This window comes from Hemicordylus capensis, chromosome 4 (assembly GCF_027244095.1).
Source record: "Hemicordylus capensis ecotype Gifberg chromosome 4, rHemCap1.1.pri, whole genome shotgun sequence".
NCBI classification, from domain to species: domain Eukaryota; kingdom Metazoa; phylum Chordata; class Lepidosauria; order Squamata; family Cordylidae; genus Hemicordylus; species Hemicordylus capensis.
In genome coordinates, this window is record NC_069660.1 from 188,890,875 (window position 1) to 188,906,542 (window position 15,668).

The 15,668-nt window shown below is 42.6% G+C and overlaps 1 protein-coding gene and 1 long non-coding RNA gene across 2 annotated transcripts in view; one reads left to right on the forward strand and one right to left on the reverse strand.

Moving 5' to 3' along the window:
- MYO10 (myosin X) overlaps positions 1-15,668 on the reverse strand; it is a 262,859-nt gene that overhangs the window by 73,170 nt on the left and 174,021 nt on the right. Inside the window, exons 15-19 of the mRNA XM_053246980.1 lie at positions 12,452-12,544; positions 11,781-11,849; positions 11,492-11,574; positions 8,785-8,893; positions 8,381-8,461 (exon numbers count right to left, since the gene is read on the reverse strand). Coding sequence (XP_053102955.1) covers positions 8,381-8,461; positions 8,785-8,893; positions 11,492-11,574; positions 11,781-11,849; positions 12,452-12,544 — 435 coding nt within the window. The remainder of the gene's footprint in view (positions 1-8,380; positions 8,462-8,784; positions 8,894-11,491; positions 11,575-11,780; positions 11,850-12,451; positions 12,545-15,668) is intronic.
- Positions 439-4,980, forward strand: LOC128323585 (uncharacterized). Its single transcript, XR_008306361.1, has 3 exons — positions 439-535; positions 1,672-1,807; positions 4,852-4,980. It is a non-coding gene; the product is annotated as an uncharacterized LOC128323585 (long non-coding RNA).

Here is a 15,668-nt window from a genome sequence, read left to right on the forward strand (position 1 = left end):
ACATTAAAACTCCCATAGATACAGGAGATATTTCTCTTACCTTCTTGAAGCTCTTTCCCTTTCTTACTTTTTAATCAACAGTAAAAAAACACACACACCTGCATCTTTAGCAGCAGCTGCACACACTAAACATACATACATAGTGGCACTGAAACCTGCACACAGAACAGAGCTTTCTTCAGTTTGCTGGTATTTGAGTCTTTCATGCAATATCTTTGGCTGTGCTTGTTTTAATTCATTCCTGCAGCTACTCAGAGGAAGTCATGCCTAGCCAGTGTTGGCTCAGCAGCAGTCACTGTTAGATACTCCCTAACCAAGAGTACATGACGGCTAATCTTTCTTTATGAGTGCAGAGAATGTAAACAGCTTTTAAAGCCAACAGATTCTTTAGAGACCTTAAGAAATAAAACAAGCAAGACAGCTCGAAACAAAGTCTAGCCTGGGAGTTAGGAACTCTAAATATTTTCACTGGAAGAGAAGCTGCCCTCCAGTTGTGCTTTATTAGCGGCTATTCATCAAGGACCTGCATATCAAGGTAACCTCAGGCAGTTACCAAGTCAACAAGGAGAATGCGATCAGCATTTAAACCACATTCTAGAACTCTGGAGCAAGTTAATTTCTGCTTGCTTGAGGATATAGGGCAGTCACTAAAATATCTGTTTTGCTTGTAAATGTAGGCATTTGGTTTTAGTCTGGCTCTTCCAAATCTCAGTGATGGCGTATCACAGTGTTATTCATTGTAAAGCCCGGAGGCCAGGAGCGACCCACGTCAACCCTAAAAGTGGCTCCCTGACTAATTGTTTATTGGGTCTGTGTTAGGGATGTGCAGAATGTTCTGAGCTCAGAACATTCCAACTTGATTGGGTCTTCTGAGCTTGAACCAGAACACCCTTCAAATGAAGGGCCTGTTTCAAGCTTGGAACAGAACGGTCCTGTTCCGAGTCAGGATGTTCTGAGTTGGAACATTCTGAGTGCCATTTTGGTGGGCTGTTTTTCCATTGCTTCCTGTTTTTGGCACTGGTTTGCAATCTCCTTGCTTCTTGGTTGGCTTGTTATCATACAGATCAACTTGATTTGTATGATAATAAGCTAACCAAGAAGCAAGGAGATCACAAGCTAGTGCCAAAAAGAGGAAGCAAGGAAAAACAGCCTGCCAAAATGATGCTTGGAACGTTCCGAGCTCACTCCATTGAAAAAATCAGAATGGAATATTCCAGGGATTTGTGTTCAGTTCTGAGCTTGGAACGGAACACAAATCCCATTCCATGCATATCCCTAGTCTGTGTGAAGCTTCAGCCAAAGCTGAATACTTTTCACAGTCTTCCTGGCACTGTGTGGAGGTGATTGTTCCCACTGCGCAATACTGCATTTTGCCTAGTGGTAATGGGGCTCCTTGAAGAGAAATGGAACACTTTTGAGCCCCTGCATCATCTTGGAAGATGTGCACAAGAGTGCTGCGAAGTGTAGTCCTTCCCAGTGCTTTCCCCCTAGAGCTCTTAAGAGAGGGCTCTTTCTCACTTAATGGACTCTCCTACTACTGAGAAAAATACAGAACTGTGAGGAGGTCAGCACAGTGGGAAATGGCTCTCACATTGAAGGTGTTTGTTTTTTGTCAAAGTGGCCCCTGCTTGAAAAATAGTGACAATCACTGGTGTACCACCTTTTCCACAGGCCTACAAGAGTGATGCCACAAGCAGCAGCACCAGATTTTCTCACCCTTTCTACCTTTCTTGACTTTAGTATTTATTCTGTCTCAAATGATGCTGCTTCACTGAACCCAACCTGAAACAACCTGTTGGAAAGAAATGTAAGTTGCTATCTTTGTTATGACTAGAGAGAGAAACTGTTGGGCAGTTTCACACAGCCACTCTACTCACATTCTACCTATGCTCTCTTCTATGGAGAGCTGCACTTCCTGGGAAGGATTTTACTAACATATGACTAATAGGTCTAGCCTAATAAGGGGGTTAATGACCTGGCGAGGAATTGTAGGAATTTAGCCCATCATTCAGACAGTGATCTTTTCCGTGACACTATGGATGCAAAAGCTGGACTTTGAAGAAGCAAGATAGAAAACGTATTGACACTTATGAACTTTGGTGCTGGAGAAGACTTTTGAGGATACCATGGACAGCCAGGAAAACAAGCAAATAGATCATAAAACAAATCAATCCAGAATTTTCACTCAAGGCAGAAATGACCAGGCTCAAACTAGCATACTTTGAGCATATTATGCGAAAACCCAGCTCCCTTGAGAAGTCCCATAATGCTGGGGAAAGTTGAAGGAAAGAGAAGAGGAGGATGACCAGCATCAAGTTGGATGGACTCGATAACGACAGCAATGAATGCACCACTTTGAGACCTTAAAGGCCAAGTTGGACTGATCATCCTGGAGATAATCTGTGTGGTCACTTGGAGTCAACAACGACTTGACAGCTCCTTTAGCCTGGCCTAAAGGCTAAAGCACAAGGAAAGTTTTTCAAAAGACCTTTGAACTTGGAAGGAGGTTCCAACCTCGAATTGGTATATTAAGGGATGCCAAAGGACTGATAGTAACTGATTCAGAGATCAAACAGAGATGGAAGGAGTATACTGAAAATCTGTACAGCAGGGACATCAACATCCAAGATACTGTAGAACAGATATTCCCTACTTGCAAGAAAAACAGGTTACTCACCTCTGACTGATGATCTGGTAGTGATCCGCTGACATCCATTAGAATGAGTTCTGCTCCTGCACTGAAGCCTCTCAGTGTGGAGTACCACAGCTCCTCTCAGAGCTTGCACCCCACCCCATGTGACCATGTGGTTATTTCAGGAGAGAGGAAGCTCCAGCACTTCAGTTCCTTGGAGACCGACAGAGCAGTCAAACATCTTTGGAGTTCTACGTAGCAGACAAACACTACTGCAGACGGGAGGTTAGGGAGGGTAATGGATGTCAATGGATCACTACCAGATCATCAGTTGCAGGTGAGCAACCTGTTTATCTGGGGTGTGATCCATTGAATCCATTAGAATGGGTATTTAGTTAGCTCCTTTAGGAGGGAACAGTAGTGTCACTGTAACACCCTTTTGAGAACACCTCTCCCCAAATTCGTCTCTGCTGTAGAACGCAAGTCAATGGCACAGTGCTCATGAAGGGCTGTTCTGAGGACCAGGTTGAAGCCCTACAAATGTCTTGAAATGATATGCCAGATAAATGTGCCGCTGAGGCACTGTAAACTCTAGTTGAATGTGCCTTGATAGACACAGGCAGCTGTCCTTTTTGTTACTTATAAGCCGTTAGGATTGACTCTACTAGCCAGCGGGATAGCCTTTGTCTTGACAAGGCCTGACCCATAGATCTTCCCTTGTAGCATATGAACAATTTTTGTGTCTTTCTAATAGTTTTCATTCTTGATAGGTAGAATAGAATAACCTTTCTGACATCCAGGGAATGCAAGGCCTTTTCAAGAGCTATGCTGGGAATGCCATAATGATGGGAAAAGTTGAAGGAAAGAGAAGAACAGGATGACCAGAAGCAAGGTGGATGGACTTGATTATGACAGCAATGAATGTACCCCAGAGAGACCTTAAAGGCCAAGTTGAAGACAGATCATCCTGAAGAGAATCTATCTATGCGGTCGCTAAGAGTCGACACCAACTTGACAGCATTTTATCAATCAATCAATCAGTCAGTGGGCTTGAAGAGCTCACAGGGCCAAAGCTCCACAAGGGCAGGGTTTGGACATAGTGGGTCCAAGGGAGATAGCAGAAAGTAACAAGAGAGAGCTTATTTGGATGGGTTCATAGTATATAGGATGCCCAACAATGGCCAGGACTGAGAAGAGCTTGGGAAAATTAAGAAGGTTCAAGGGAGATAGAGGGACCAGATAAGGGGGCGGAGAGGCCCAGTGCAGGAGACAAGGAGTCACAGAGATGCCTGGTTCAGAGGTTCTTGAAGGCTGGCAATGGTAACATCATCAGGGATGAATTTCAGTGTAAGATAACATATAATATACTCCAGTATGTGTGTCCCTCATATCACCCCAGCCAGGCCAGGTGATCTGGGGCACCAAAAGCAGCCAGGCTGGCCTTATATAACAGCTGCTTTAGGCTTGGTCCCTCAGTCTGAGCAACTAATTTCTGAGTACTGACAGCAATTTCCTTGTTCCTTGCCTTGGACTGTCAGAACACAACCTTCTGCCTGAGCTGACTACATACCTGCCCCTGGCACCTCTGGAATGTTGCATGTCTGCTCCATAATCTATGCCCCTCTACTTGTTCCTGAAGCCAGCTGAGTTCTGTCGTATACCCATGCTTAACTTTTACTCTCAAGCAAGCATTTAAGAAAGAATTCTAGCAATGTGAAAGTTTCCTACCATATACACATTAGATAATCTATTCACACCGAAAAAGACTCGCATTGCCTTCCACTGTTGTTGATTTTGAAGGATCAGCTCAAACACTTACACATGATATAATGTGTCTGTGGGAAAGAATTTCCCCTTCCTACTTCCTGCCTCAACCCCAGATCTCTAGGATGTGCCTAGTTCAATCCAAACATATAGACAAATTCATTAATGGGTTCCTCTTCATCAATCCCTGAAGTCTACAATGAACTTCTGAGATAGTGAATTCTGTATAAGTGGCAACACCAACTTCTTAAGGAATCTGTGTAAAACTACTCTGAGGGAAAAGAAAGCAGAAAAGCAAGCACAGATGAAGTCCGCTTACACCCTAAGTTCAAAATGGGCTCCTCCACAGTATTTTCAAATAAGATATACACTAATACCAACAAAATAAGTAAAAAAGAAGAAAATCCATTTGGATTACAAGCATCACTAATATTGATTTATTATTTGTTCAACAGGTAATCGCACTTCAAAATTTGTCACAGAAGAAGTGATGTATCAGCCTACGAAAATACTATCTGCTCTCTGCTGTTGCAGGCCCATCCTTCTTCCATCCACTTGAAAAGTAATTGTCCCCAAGAACCATCCAATTTGACCAGTTAATGAATCATTTGGTACTTTTTGTTGGACATGCAACTCCTGAAGGCATCAACTCTTAGCACCAGAAACCCTACTGACCACTAGTGGCATTGTGGTAGAGATAGTGAGCAAGGGAATCCTCTCTCTGACCAAGCTGTCTCTATTTTGCTTCCCCTTTGTTAGTATGATAGTCTCAGGTTTCATTCTCTCACCTGAGAGACAGACTTCCATCTTCTTCCTCCCCTTCTCCTGATGTAGTGAGCAGCTAGGCACATAAGCTTTTTATCTATCTGATGTATTTCCTACATAAACTATTTTACTTAGAACTCCATGTCCCCAGACAATATTAATTAGTAGTGTTCTTCTTACTTGTGCACTTCTACAGCAGGTGGAATAGATAATCTAAACCCTCTGAAGTCTAACACTTTTCACAGTTTGAACATTATGACAGTCTGCATAGGAGACTACTAACTCAGAGTCTCTGAGAGCTGTATGGTTATTCCTTCATACTCATAAAAATTAATTTCTTCCTCCTCTTTTCTCTCATGCAATGGACGCAGTGACATCTAACCAAATTAAATAATCTTGGTGCACACAGGTAAGTGTGTTCACCAACCTTAAACAAATGAAAAGTATCTGCCGATTTTCTATCTCATCTAAACAGCAAATTTTATTTTGCTGCTTTTCAGCACTGTTGAGTAGAGCCTTGCACAATGAATGTTTCTTAAGTGGTGATGGGACAGCTTTGTTCTCACTTGATAATTAGGGATGTGCACGAACCGGTTCGGAGGCCATGTTGGAGGCCTCCGAACCGGTTCGGAAACAGACCGGTCCAGCGGTCCGGCACCGAGGGGGGGTCTGCCTTTAAGGGCGGGGGGTAGAACTTACCTCTCCCACCGCTCTTCCCCCTCCGGCGCTGCGTTTAAAATTGAAGTTTTTGGGGCGGCAGCATTCCTCCCTGCCGCCCCTGCCCCCGTCGTTGCCCGGAAGAAGCTGTAATAGAAGCACGCATGCGCGCGTTGTGGTGTGTGCGCGCCTGTCGCGCGCATGCGTGCTTCTATTACAGCTTCTTCCGGACAACGACGGGGGCTAGGGGGGCTAGGTTAGTTATTTTTAGCTCATGCTAATTTAAAATTGTCCACTATATAGCACTGACTTTAAAAAAACCAACAGTCTGATGGTGATACATTTCCAGTTCATTCATTCAGGTGCAAACCTTACAGATTCAGGTACAGAGTATCTATGGCAATTCTTGACAGAGCCACTTGAGGAAAGTTGAGCAGGTTTCTTGCATTGTCTCTTCTGTCCCTGAGTGACCTCCCAAATATGCTTGTTCCCTCATAAAAACTTTGCCCTATCTCCTGAGTCATCTTGAAAGGCAGGGGCCAGTCATCCATTCCACTTGATATACTGTTTATGCATGACAAGGGCAGCAATGTAGCCACTCAGGCACTGTCTAGACAACCATTCAAATAGCCAAGTTGGGACATTTTTTGTCTAACCCTGACATATCACATTCTCCCAATGTGCAGTACCTGTTGCCAGATCCAGCAGGTTGAGTTATACTTTGAGATCTCTAGATACCACTTCAGTTCTATAGCCATGTTTCCTTCTGGTAGTGTGAGCAGTTAGTAGGATTTGCTCATTCCACCATGACTTCCAATCAATGAAACCTTGCATTTGTCATCAAATCCCCGCCAAACCAGGCACAGGGACACCTTATCTTGTAGTTAAGTCAGCTTGAATGGGCACAGACCGCCAGAAGTGCAGTGTGTGCTATTTCTATCTTTGGGGCTAGTTCACAACTGAATGTACATGGGGTGGGACGTAGGAGTCAGCTTTAGGTTTATGCATTCTTACCCATCATGTACAGAACTGTGAACTGAAGCTTTGGTTTATTAATTCCTACATGAGTAGGCGCTGTCCATGCAATCCATCCAGGAGTGATTGGGGAGAATTTGCTCCAAATGAACCTATACAGCAGAGGCAGTCCCTATTTTTGGTACCTCTCCCAGGAAAAGAGTCTGTTTTGTCTTTGTTTTGCTTTTTGAGAAATTCAGCAAATATACTTGTATATATACACATTTTAATTAATCAACATACTGATTATACAAGTGAAAATAAAACATATGACTGACCATTATTGCTGCAGTTTGTATTCCAATATGATAATCAACAATAGTGATTTCTCCACAAATGTATCTACAGATGTCCTTTCTTTAATACATTTTAATGTACTTGACCAAATCCATTTACACCAGTTGTATCACTAGTGACTGAGATGTTTTCCAAAAAGCAGCAATACTTAATCTGGCACTGATTAATAGACAAGTTACTAATACTAAATCTTTTCCCAACATTAAGCCTTAAAGATATCCCAAAACAACAACTTTTGGATCAGCTTGTATGTAAATATCAGTATCTCTAATCATTCTCAAAAGTTGCATACAAAACCTTTTCTCATTGGACAGACCCAAAACATATAATGATATCACCTTTCAAACTGTGACATCTCTAACATCTATATTCTATTCAAATCTGAAAGTCAAATTTAAACATTTGTGTGTATTCAGACAAATTGTAGGTTATTAAATCTTTATACTTTAGCTCTATTATGCCTTTGAAATCCACAAATGTGGGCAGTTCATGCATTAAATTAATGATCAATTTCTAATACAACCAATAAGCAAATATGAAACTTTGTGTTGTATTTTTTTTTTACGTTAACAATTAATGCCTCTTCTGGGGAAGCCGGGGGTTCTGTGGAAGCTATTGGGATCCTTCAATGAGAAGATCAGTATTGACAGATTTTCTGAAAAACAGCTTGCCCATTGTTACCAATTTCCCTATGCATGGTACTGTCACAGAGGAATACTGAGTGTGTTCCAGGGTGCAACTGGGGTGTCAGTGAGGCCCAGCAGCCCTGTTCAAGATCCCTCATGAACTGAGCATGTTCACATATTCATGTAAGTAAGTAAGGGCCCAGAATATTTCACATAAATTTCCCCACTGTACAGTATTCCGCCAGAGTACATAGGGGTTCCTTAGGAGACAATCAGTCATCCAGAAACTTATTAAACTAAAATCTGCTTTAGTGACCCCAAATATTTGACCATTGCTGCCCTGTCTCAGGAAGCCAACAAACTGTAAACAAGCTTCAGCTCACCCCTTTGATCACAAGGTTTCATTAGAAGGCTATAACCATGCTGTACACAAAACAAGTAACATTAAGCAAATACTAAAAGGCTGCAGGAGGCTGGATACCTGAAGCTTGCCAGCTTTAAAAACCATTTAGAATTTCAGAGAGTGGGAGCTACTGTTCTGATGACAGCAATGACCATGAAAGACGAACTATGCAAAAATAAGCCATGCAAAAAGATCCAAGGCAAAAACAATCTTAAATCTTACCTTCTGCATGTTTGGTTTGATGCAGCGAACAAAGAAAGGGTTAGAAGTGCTTAGTGTTGCCATTAAGGAATGTAGTGAATCCTAAAACAAAGAGGGAGGGGGGAGAGATTAAACTTGTATTTCATACTCATCCCAATAAACCACTGCTATCAGTCCCTATAGCAACACCTAGTGGCAAGGACTGCACATTACACCAAAATAGGCTTTCCAATAGGAACTGTTTGGTTGCATGTCTAATCAGTCATTAAAAAAATTAGCTTCATGGTAAATTAAAATGGAGGATTGAATAGATTAAATAGTAATTTTACAGTGGGGTGTGTGTCAGAATTTACCTTTAAAAAAAACCAATCATTTATTTTAAATAAATTGTATCCATGGAAAGAGCAAAGGATGAAGGAACTAACCTTGAATTGTAGACTGACTGTGGGCTTCCGATGTTTGCTCCCACATTTCAAAGTGTCTTGACTGCTACGGCTTGAGACATGCTCAAAGAGGTCATATATGAAATCGAGGCTGAAGAGGCAGGATGAGAGGAGGAGCAAATATCTTTAAAGTGATCATAGAATACAAGTGTTGCTCAACATTGCCTACCGACAAACTGTATACCAGGACTACCTTTCCATCTGGAAATGTGGCTTTAGTTTTGTAAAACTTTCCATTAGAGGATCTCTTCTGTTACACCTGATAATCTAGAACTGCACAGCAAAACAGGTTGGCAGTTAACAAGTATTCCCATGAATACAAGAGGCCAGCCAAACAGAAACCCTTACAGCACAATCTTATGCATGTTTATTCAGAAGTAAGCTCCACTGGTCCATGGGATTGACTCCCTAGTATGTGTGTTCAGGATTTCAGCCATACTGTACTGGCTCCATGAAAGCCAGTGTGAGGCACAGGATAAAGAGTTGTGCTGGACTCAGACCAGGGAGACTCAGATTTAAATCTTCACTCAACCATGAATTGCATTGTGTGACATTAGGCCAATCACTATTGATCAGCCTAATGTACCTTACAAAAATGTTGTGAGGAAAACATGGGATCACCTCATGCATGCTGCCTTGAGTTGCTCAGAGGAAAAGCAGAATACAAATGTACAGGTGGCCCTCATCACCTGCGGTTCTGGCAACTGCGGTTTCGCATATCCGTGGACAGGTCATAGAGACCCAGTTTTTTAATTCATGGAGAAAAAATAAGCTAAAGGTTGCTAATTCGTGGTTTTGGAGTGGCCGGAACCAACTTCGGGTGTCACTTCTAGTTGCCATTTTAGAACATAAAGCCATTCTGAGGCTTTTTCTTTAAAAAACCCAAAAGCCCATACACATTATTTTTGCCCAAAATTCAGCTGATTTGGAGGTTTTGAGGGGCATTTCTGGAGCCCTGCAGCCCTGGAGACAAGGTACTGTGCATTTCTACTCTTATTTCTCCCCCTTCCCACTTTTTAGGCATTTTTTTTTCTGTTCGGAACCTAACCCCCCAATTCCCATAGAGTTAAGGTTTCGCTTCCAGTGGTATCTGGTGGGCCACAGTGTGAAACAGGATGCTGGACTAGATGGGCCTTGGGCCTGATCCAGCAGGGCTGTTCTTATGTTATTTGTGATTTCCATATAGGCAAGACTCAAACCCCCGCGGATAATAAGGGCCACCTGTATGCGACTGATAAGCAAAGAAATAGTAACAACACACTATGGAAATGTAAGAATTAAGATATGAATGTTAAGAAGACATCCCTTAGTTACTTTATGCTTATAGCTCCCTTCAAAAGCAGACTAGAATATGCAGGTGCTTCATTACATAAGTATTTACTCTGTAATAATTTTGGCTTCTTTTACTACTCCAGAGGGTTGATTTTTCCAACTGTATACTCTGAATGGTCAAGAGTTATTGTTGGAATGCAAGACATTCAGATTCCACCTTGGGTGTGGAATCAAAAATACAAAAGAATCCCAAATATGACTTGTAAAGTACTTTAAAGAATGTAGGCATCTAAACACAATCAGAAGTTTACACCCTCTTCTGAACTGCTCCAATAAAAGGAATCTCATTATCAACTTGTTTGAATGTTCATACTTTATTCAGGCTCAGCACACTGCAACTGGAGTCCTCAAACCTCACCATTCCATAAATAAACAAAAATGGAGAGGATGTTCATCCTCTCCAAATGCAACTAAGACGAAATTGCTTGGCTGGTGCCTCTCTCTCTTGCCCAGGATGTCACAGCATGTGGGCTCACACAGTCACTTTAAAGGCACGTGTTATGGAGGATTCGGGGGCAGTAAAAGACTGTCCTGCTCATTTTCAGTGCCATCAGTCAAGATAAATGGGTGGGCACACGGGTCTTTGAAGCTATTCCCACAATCAGTAGAAAGTGGGCTAAGGGAGCCTAGCCCGTTTTCTACTGATCGTGGGAACCACCGGGCTTGCAGGTGAGCCCAGTGGTTCCAAGGCGGCTAGCCTGCCTAATTCCCCCTCCCCTTAAACAAGGTTAACAGAGCAAGCGCTCCATTTACATGGTTTTTTTTTATCGTGTGCTGCCATGGCCATGCCAACTTGTGCAGCGACACATGAGTTGACCCATGAACGGGAGGCTGCAGCTAACCTCTCAACCTCGGGGGTATCTCCAGAATACACCTGCGCACTTGCATGGGGCATCCTGGAATTTCTGGGGGCTGGCCAGCCCCTGATTCCCGCAGCCCTCACCGGCTCCATGACGGAGTCGGCAGTCTTGTGGGTGGCTGACCCGTCTGCCCAGGGCTTGGAGGCTGCCCATTTGCTAAGCTCGCTCTCCCCGAACAAACCCTCCTGGTGCTACACACATGTTGTGTGAAGCTCCTCATTGGGTTATCCTAATTATACAGAGGCACGGCAGAAAACAGACTGTCCCTCTGCTTGACCAATCAAAGCATGTGCACAGGCCCAAATGGTGTGCCCACTTTATTCTGTGGTGCTTCCTGGTAAATGTGGTAATTTCCAAAGTACGAAAGAAGTTGCAATATGGAATAAGCACTTTTTAGAACTACGAACCAGAGGGATATTAGGTAGCATTACCACTGGAACCAAGTGTATTTAGCACTTTACAAGATCAAGATGGCAGATGAAAATGTACTGACATACCTGCTTTCCCGTAATAGGTTAAGGAGATCATCCCTGAAAGTATCCCTGTTTTTCTCTAAAATCCCTCTGACATCATACTGGACCTAGTTGAAAAAAAGGAGAACAGGCTCAGCTTTTTTTTTTTTTTTAAGCTCTTCTTATTAATGGCTTCTCATAGAGGCACTATTGTAAAGAGCAGAGAGGAAACTAAATGCTTCAGTTAATTTGCAAGTGGCTTCAGGGCAAAACTCAACTGCTGCTGAAACACCATTTGGACAAAATTCAAACATGCATAAAAAAGAAAAATTACCTCCCCAGCATAGTGTTTCACTCCAAAGTTGTGGACAGCCACTCTTGGTTTCACGTAAAATGGATTGTTCTATTTACAAAGAAAAATGAAAGATTAACATTTTTAGGTTGCAGATCAGGAATATGGGAAAAGGCCTGAATAGTCGCTCAAACCAAACTCGTCAGGACTCTGTGGAAGACTAGCTTCAGAAAAAGCTGCCACATTTAAATGGGTAATTAGATATCCTCAATCTAGCATTGCTTGCAAACCCAGTAAGGAGTGGATAATAGCTAAAGTATTGTGCGAAACTGATTCCCATTTGACAAAATCCAGATTAAGCAGCACAGTGATGTAAAAAAACCCAATGCACTTTAAACTCAATATATTCATTTTGTTAATGAATATACACTGATTTCAACCAAGGAGGTATATTCAGATCCAATTCATACAAAATACGGAATACATAAGGAAAGACAGGACCATTCCCCTGCCCTACAACATGGATCCTCTATGTATTAAATCTCCACATATTAAACCCACACAAGGTCCCAGAATTTCAATTAACCACATTTTCCAAGGTCTATGAATACTTCAAACAGTATAAATTCTAGCAGCATATTGATACGTTAAATGGATATACAGAAGTCACAGACCCTATTAGGGCATACTTAAAAATAAATTACGTTACTTACAGCATGTTGGATGTGTAACTTTGCCAACAAGGTGCTATCAGTAGCTTGAGGGAAATGGCTTTCTTCATTGATAAGGGCTAACAAACCAAGTTTCTAGACAATTAATACACAAGAAGACAAAATAATGTTAAGCAGGCCACAGTCTGTTTATATTGCCCTTTTCCTTAGAGGTTTTTAGTGGGGTTTTTTAACGTTCCTGTCAAATGGTGTAAACCAGTAGGGTTTATTATGCTTTTAGTTGTATACATAGATTTGAATTGAATTTTCTCCTAGGTGACTTGGGGTGAAACCAGATATTACAGTAGATGCAGGGCAACTGCCAAAACACGAGAGTCTCAACTTATTTATTACAGAAATTTACATTCCACCTTTCCAATTCCAAAGAACACTCAAGGCTATTTACAAAATTAAAACCCACAGTTCAAATACCATACAAAGTAATACCCCCTAAAAATAACCTGCAGCAGAATAAAGTCAATCAGGACAGTCAGTCATGAGAGTAAAGCCATAACCGCAAGAATAAAAATAACATTTCTCAAAAAAATCTAGCATGCAGCCAACTGAAAATCACAAAATCAATTATATGCATTTACATACAAAACTATTTAAACACCAGGCAAGGCCAATGAAAAGTCTTAATCAAATGACAAAACACAGATGAAACAAGACACACCTCCCTGGGCAAGGTTTTCTATAAGCTGGGCACCACCACCAAGAAGCCCCTCTCTCTTGTTCCCACCAACCTTACTTTGTCTGGCATAGGGCCCTTCAAGAGAGCTTTCTCAGCTGATTGTAAAGTACAAGCAGGACAATATGGGTGGGGGCAGTCCTTTAGATATTCTAGTTCCAAACTGTTAAGGATTTTAAATAAACAGCTTAAACTGCACTTGGAAACAGACCAGCAGCCAGTAAAGCTGTTGTAACAAAAGAGTCACATAGCATATAACACAAATAGCAAAAGAGTCACATAGCAATAGCAATAGCACTTACATTTATATACCGCTCTATAGCTGGAAGCTCTCTAAGCGGTTTACAATGATTTAGCATATTGCCCCCAACATTTCTGGGTACTCATTTTACCAACCTCGGAAGGATGGAAGGCTGAGTCAACCTTGAGCCCCTTGGTCAGGATCGATCTTGCAACCTTCTGGTTACAGGGCGGCAGGTTTTTTTACCACTGCGCCACCAGGGGCTCACATGCTCCTTAAAACTAGCTAGCTTCAGTTGACCACCTTGCTGAAGCCTTCTATGCAAGTTGAAGCTTCCAAATGTTCTTTAATAGCATGGCTTGACACCAGACCTGATCAATAGCTCAGAGTGTGACCCTAAGGAAAAAGGAGCAGTCAAGCAAGAAGGATCAGACACCAGGCTAGAGCCTAAGCCAGCCAGCCAGCCAGCAGACCTCAGAGCCAGAAATCTCAGAACTGAAGACCATGAAGCCAGCACCCACTGAGTCTGAGCCTCTTGATGAACTGGTTCCTCCTAAACCAAGAACCTCACCCTTTCTGAATCTTCACACCCATGCCAACAACATGTTGTGATGGATGTGATGGAGCAGAGAAAGGGTGCAAGAGTCCAGGCTAGAGGGCTGCCTCTTTAAATCTCTGCACTTTCCAGGCAGGAAGGCAGGGCTAGGAGGTGTAGTCTGAGCCTTAAGGCATTTCAGAGCTCATTCCACCCTGGCCTTTATAGAGCAAGTTGCTCACTTGGAGCTGCTCTCCAGGGTCCTGCAATCCAGCCTTGTTGATCCATGCCATGCTGTGCCAGCTATTGGACCTTGTAAGTTCTCATTTGCAGGATGGAGCAGAAAAGAGCAGCTCCACATGGAATGTACTACAATAATCAAGTCTTGATATGTAAAAGCATGCTTCACCATAGCCATAACTGTCTTCTCCAGGAAGGCACATCTTCAGCTGGCACATTAACCAAAACTGGGCAAAAAGCACTTCTGAACATCACCAACCTCTGAGGATCTAAAGCAGTGATTCTCAAACTTGGGTCCTCAGGTGTTATTGGACTTCAACTCCCATAATCCCCAACCAAAGACCACTGAGGCTGGGGATTATGGGAGTTGAAGTCCAATAACACCTGAGGACCCAAGTTTGAGAATCCCTCAACTAAAGGCACTGCCAGGTCCAGGAAGACCCAGAAACTCCCCCAAACTACAAATCTGATATTTCAAAGGGAGTGCCTCCACCACCACTTAGAACAGGTAGAACTCCAGTTACTGGATAATCAGGAGCATCTTTGTCTTGTCGTGATTAAACTTCTACTTCTTCACCCACTTCCAGCCCATATCTATTTTAAGCACTGCTTTAGGATTTCCACAGATTCTTGAGCTTATGATGCAAAGGAGAGACAGAGCTGGGTGTGATCCACAGACTGATGACCGCAGACACCACATGTCCAGATCACCTCCCCCAGTGGTTCCATCTAGATATTAAATAGCATGGGTGACATAATAGAAACCTGTGGGACACCATAATTCAAAGGCCAGGGTGTCACACAAAGTTCCCCTGCACCACCTACCTGTCAATACATTGCCCTGCAGGCCCAACCCTAACAGATAGCCTAGAAGGATGCCGAGCTCATTGAAAGTTCAGAGGTAGAGCAGAGCCAACAGGGACACACTGCTCCTGCTTAGCTTCTAAAGAATATTGTCTAACAAGGCAACCAAAGCTGCCACATTCCCAAAACCGGGCAGAAACCCAACTGATATCTCTCTGAACTAAAATGTGTCACATGGTATCATCACAGTACGGTTTCTCCTGCATGTGGTGGCCAATGAAATGGAGCAAGAATGGGGAAATTTGCAGTGAGCTAATGTCATGTCACAGGAACACAGGAAGTTGCCTCATACCAAGTCAGATTATTGGTCCATTTAACTCAGTTCTGTCTACGCCTCTACAAGATTTTAGGCATTAGCCTTTTCCAGCACAACTTGGAGATGCCAGGGATCAAACCTGGGATCTTCTGCATGCAAAGCAGATGCTTTACCACTGAGCTACAGCCCCATCCCCTTGTTATCACATATTAAATATCTTTGGGGAGGTGGGACACCATGAATCAAAGGCCAGGGTACCACACAAAAGCATACACAGCTGCTATTTTTATATGCCCCACATCTGCTGTAACATCTAGTTCTCAGAAGTCCCTCCAAAATAGGTTGTTGCTTGCACCATCCATGAGACACATTTAAAAAAACAAACTGGCAAAA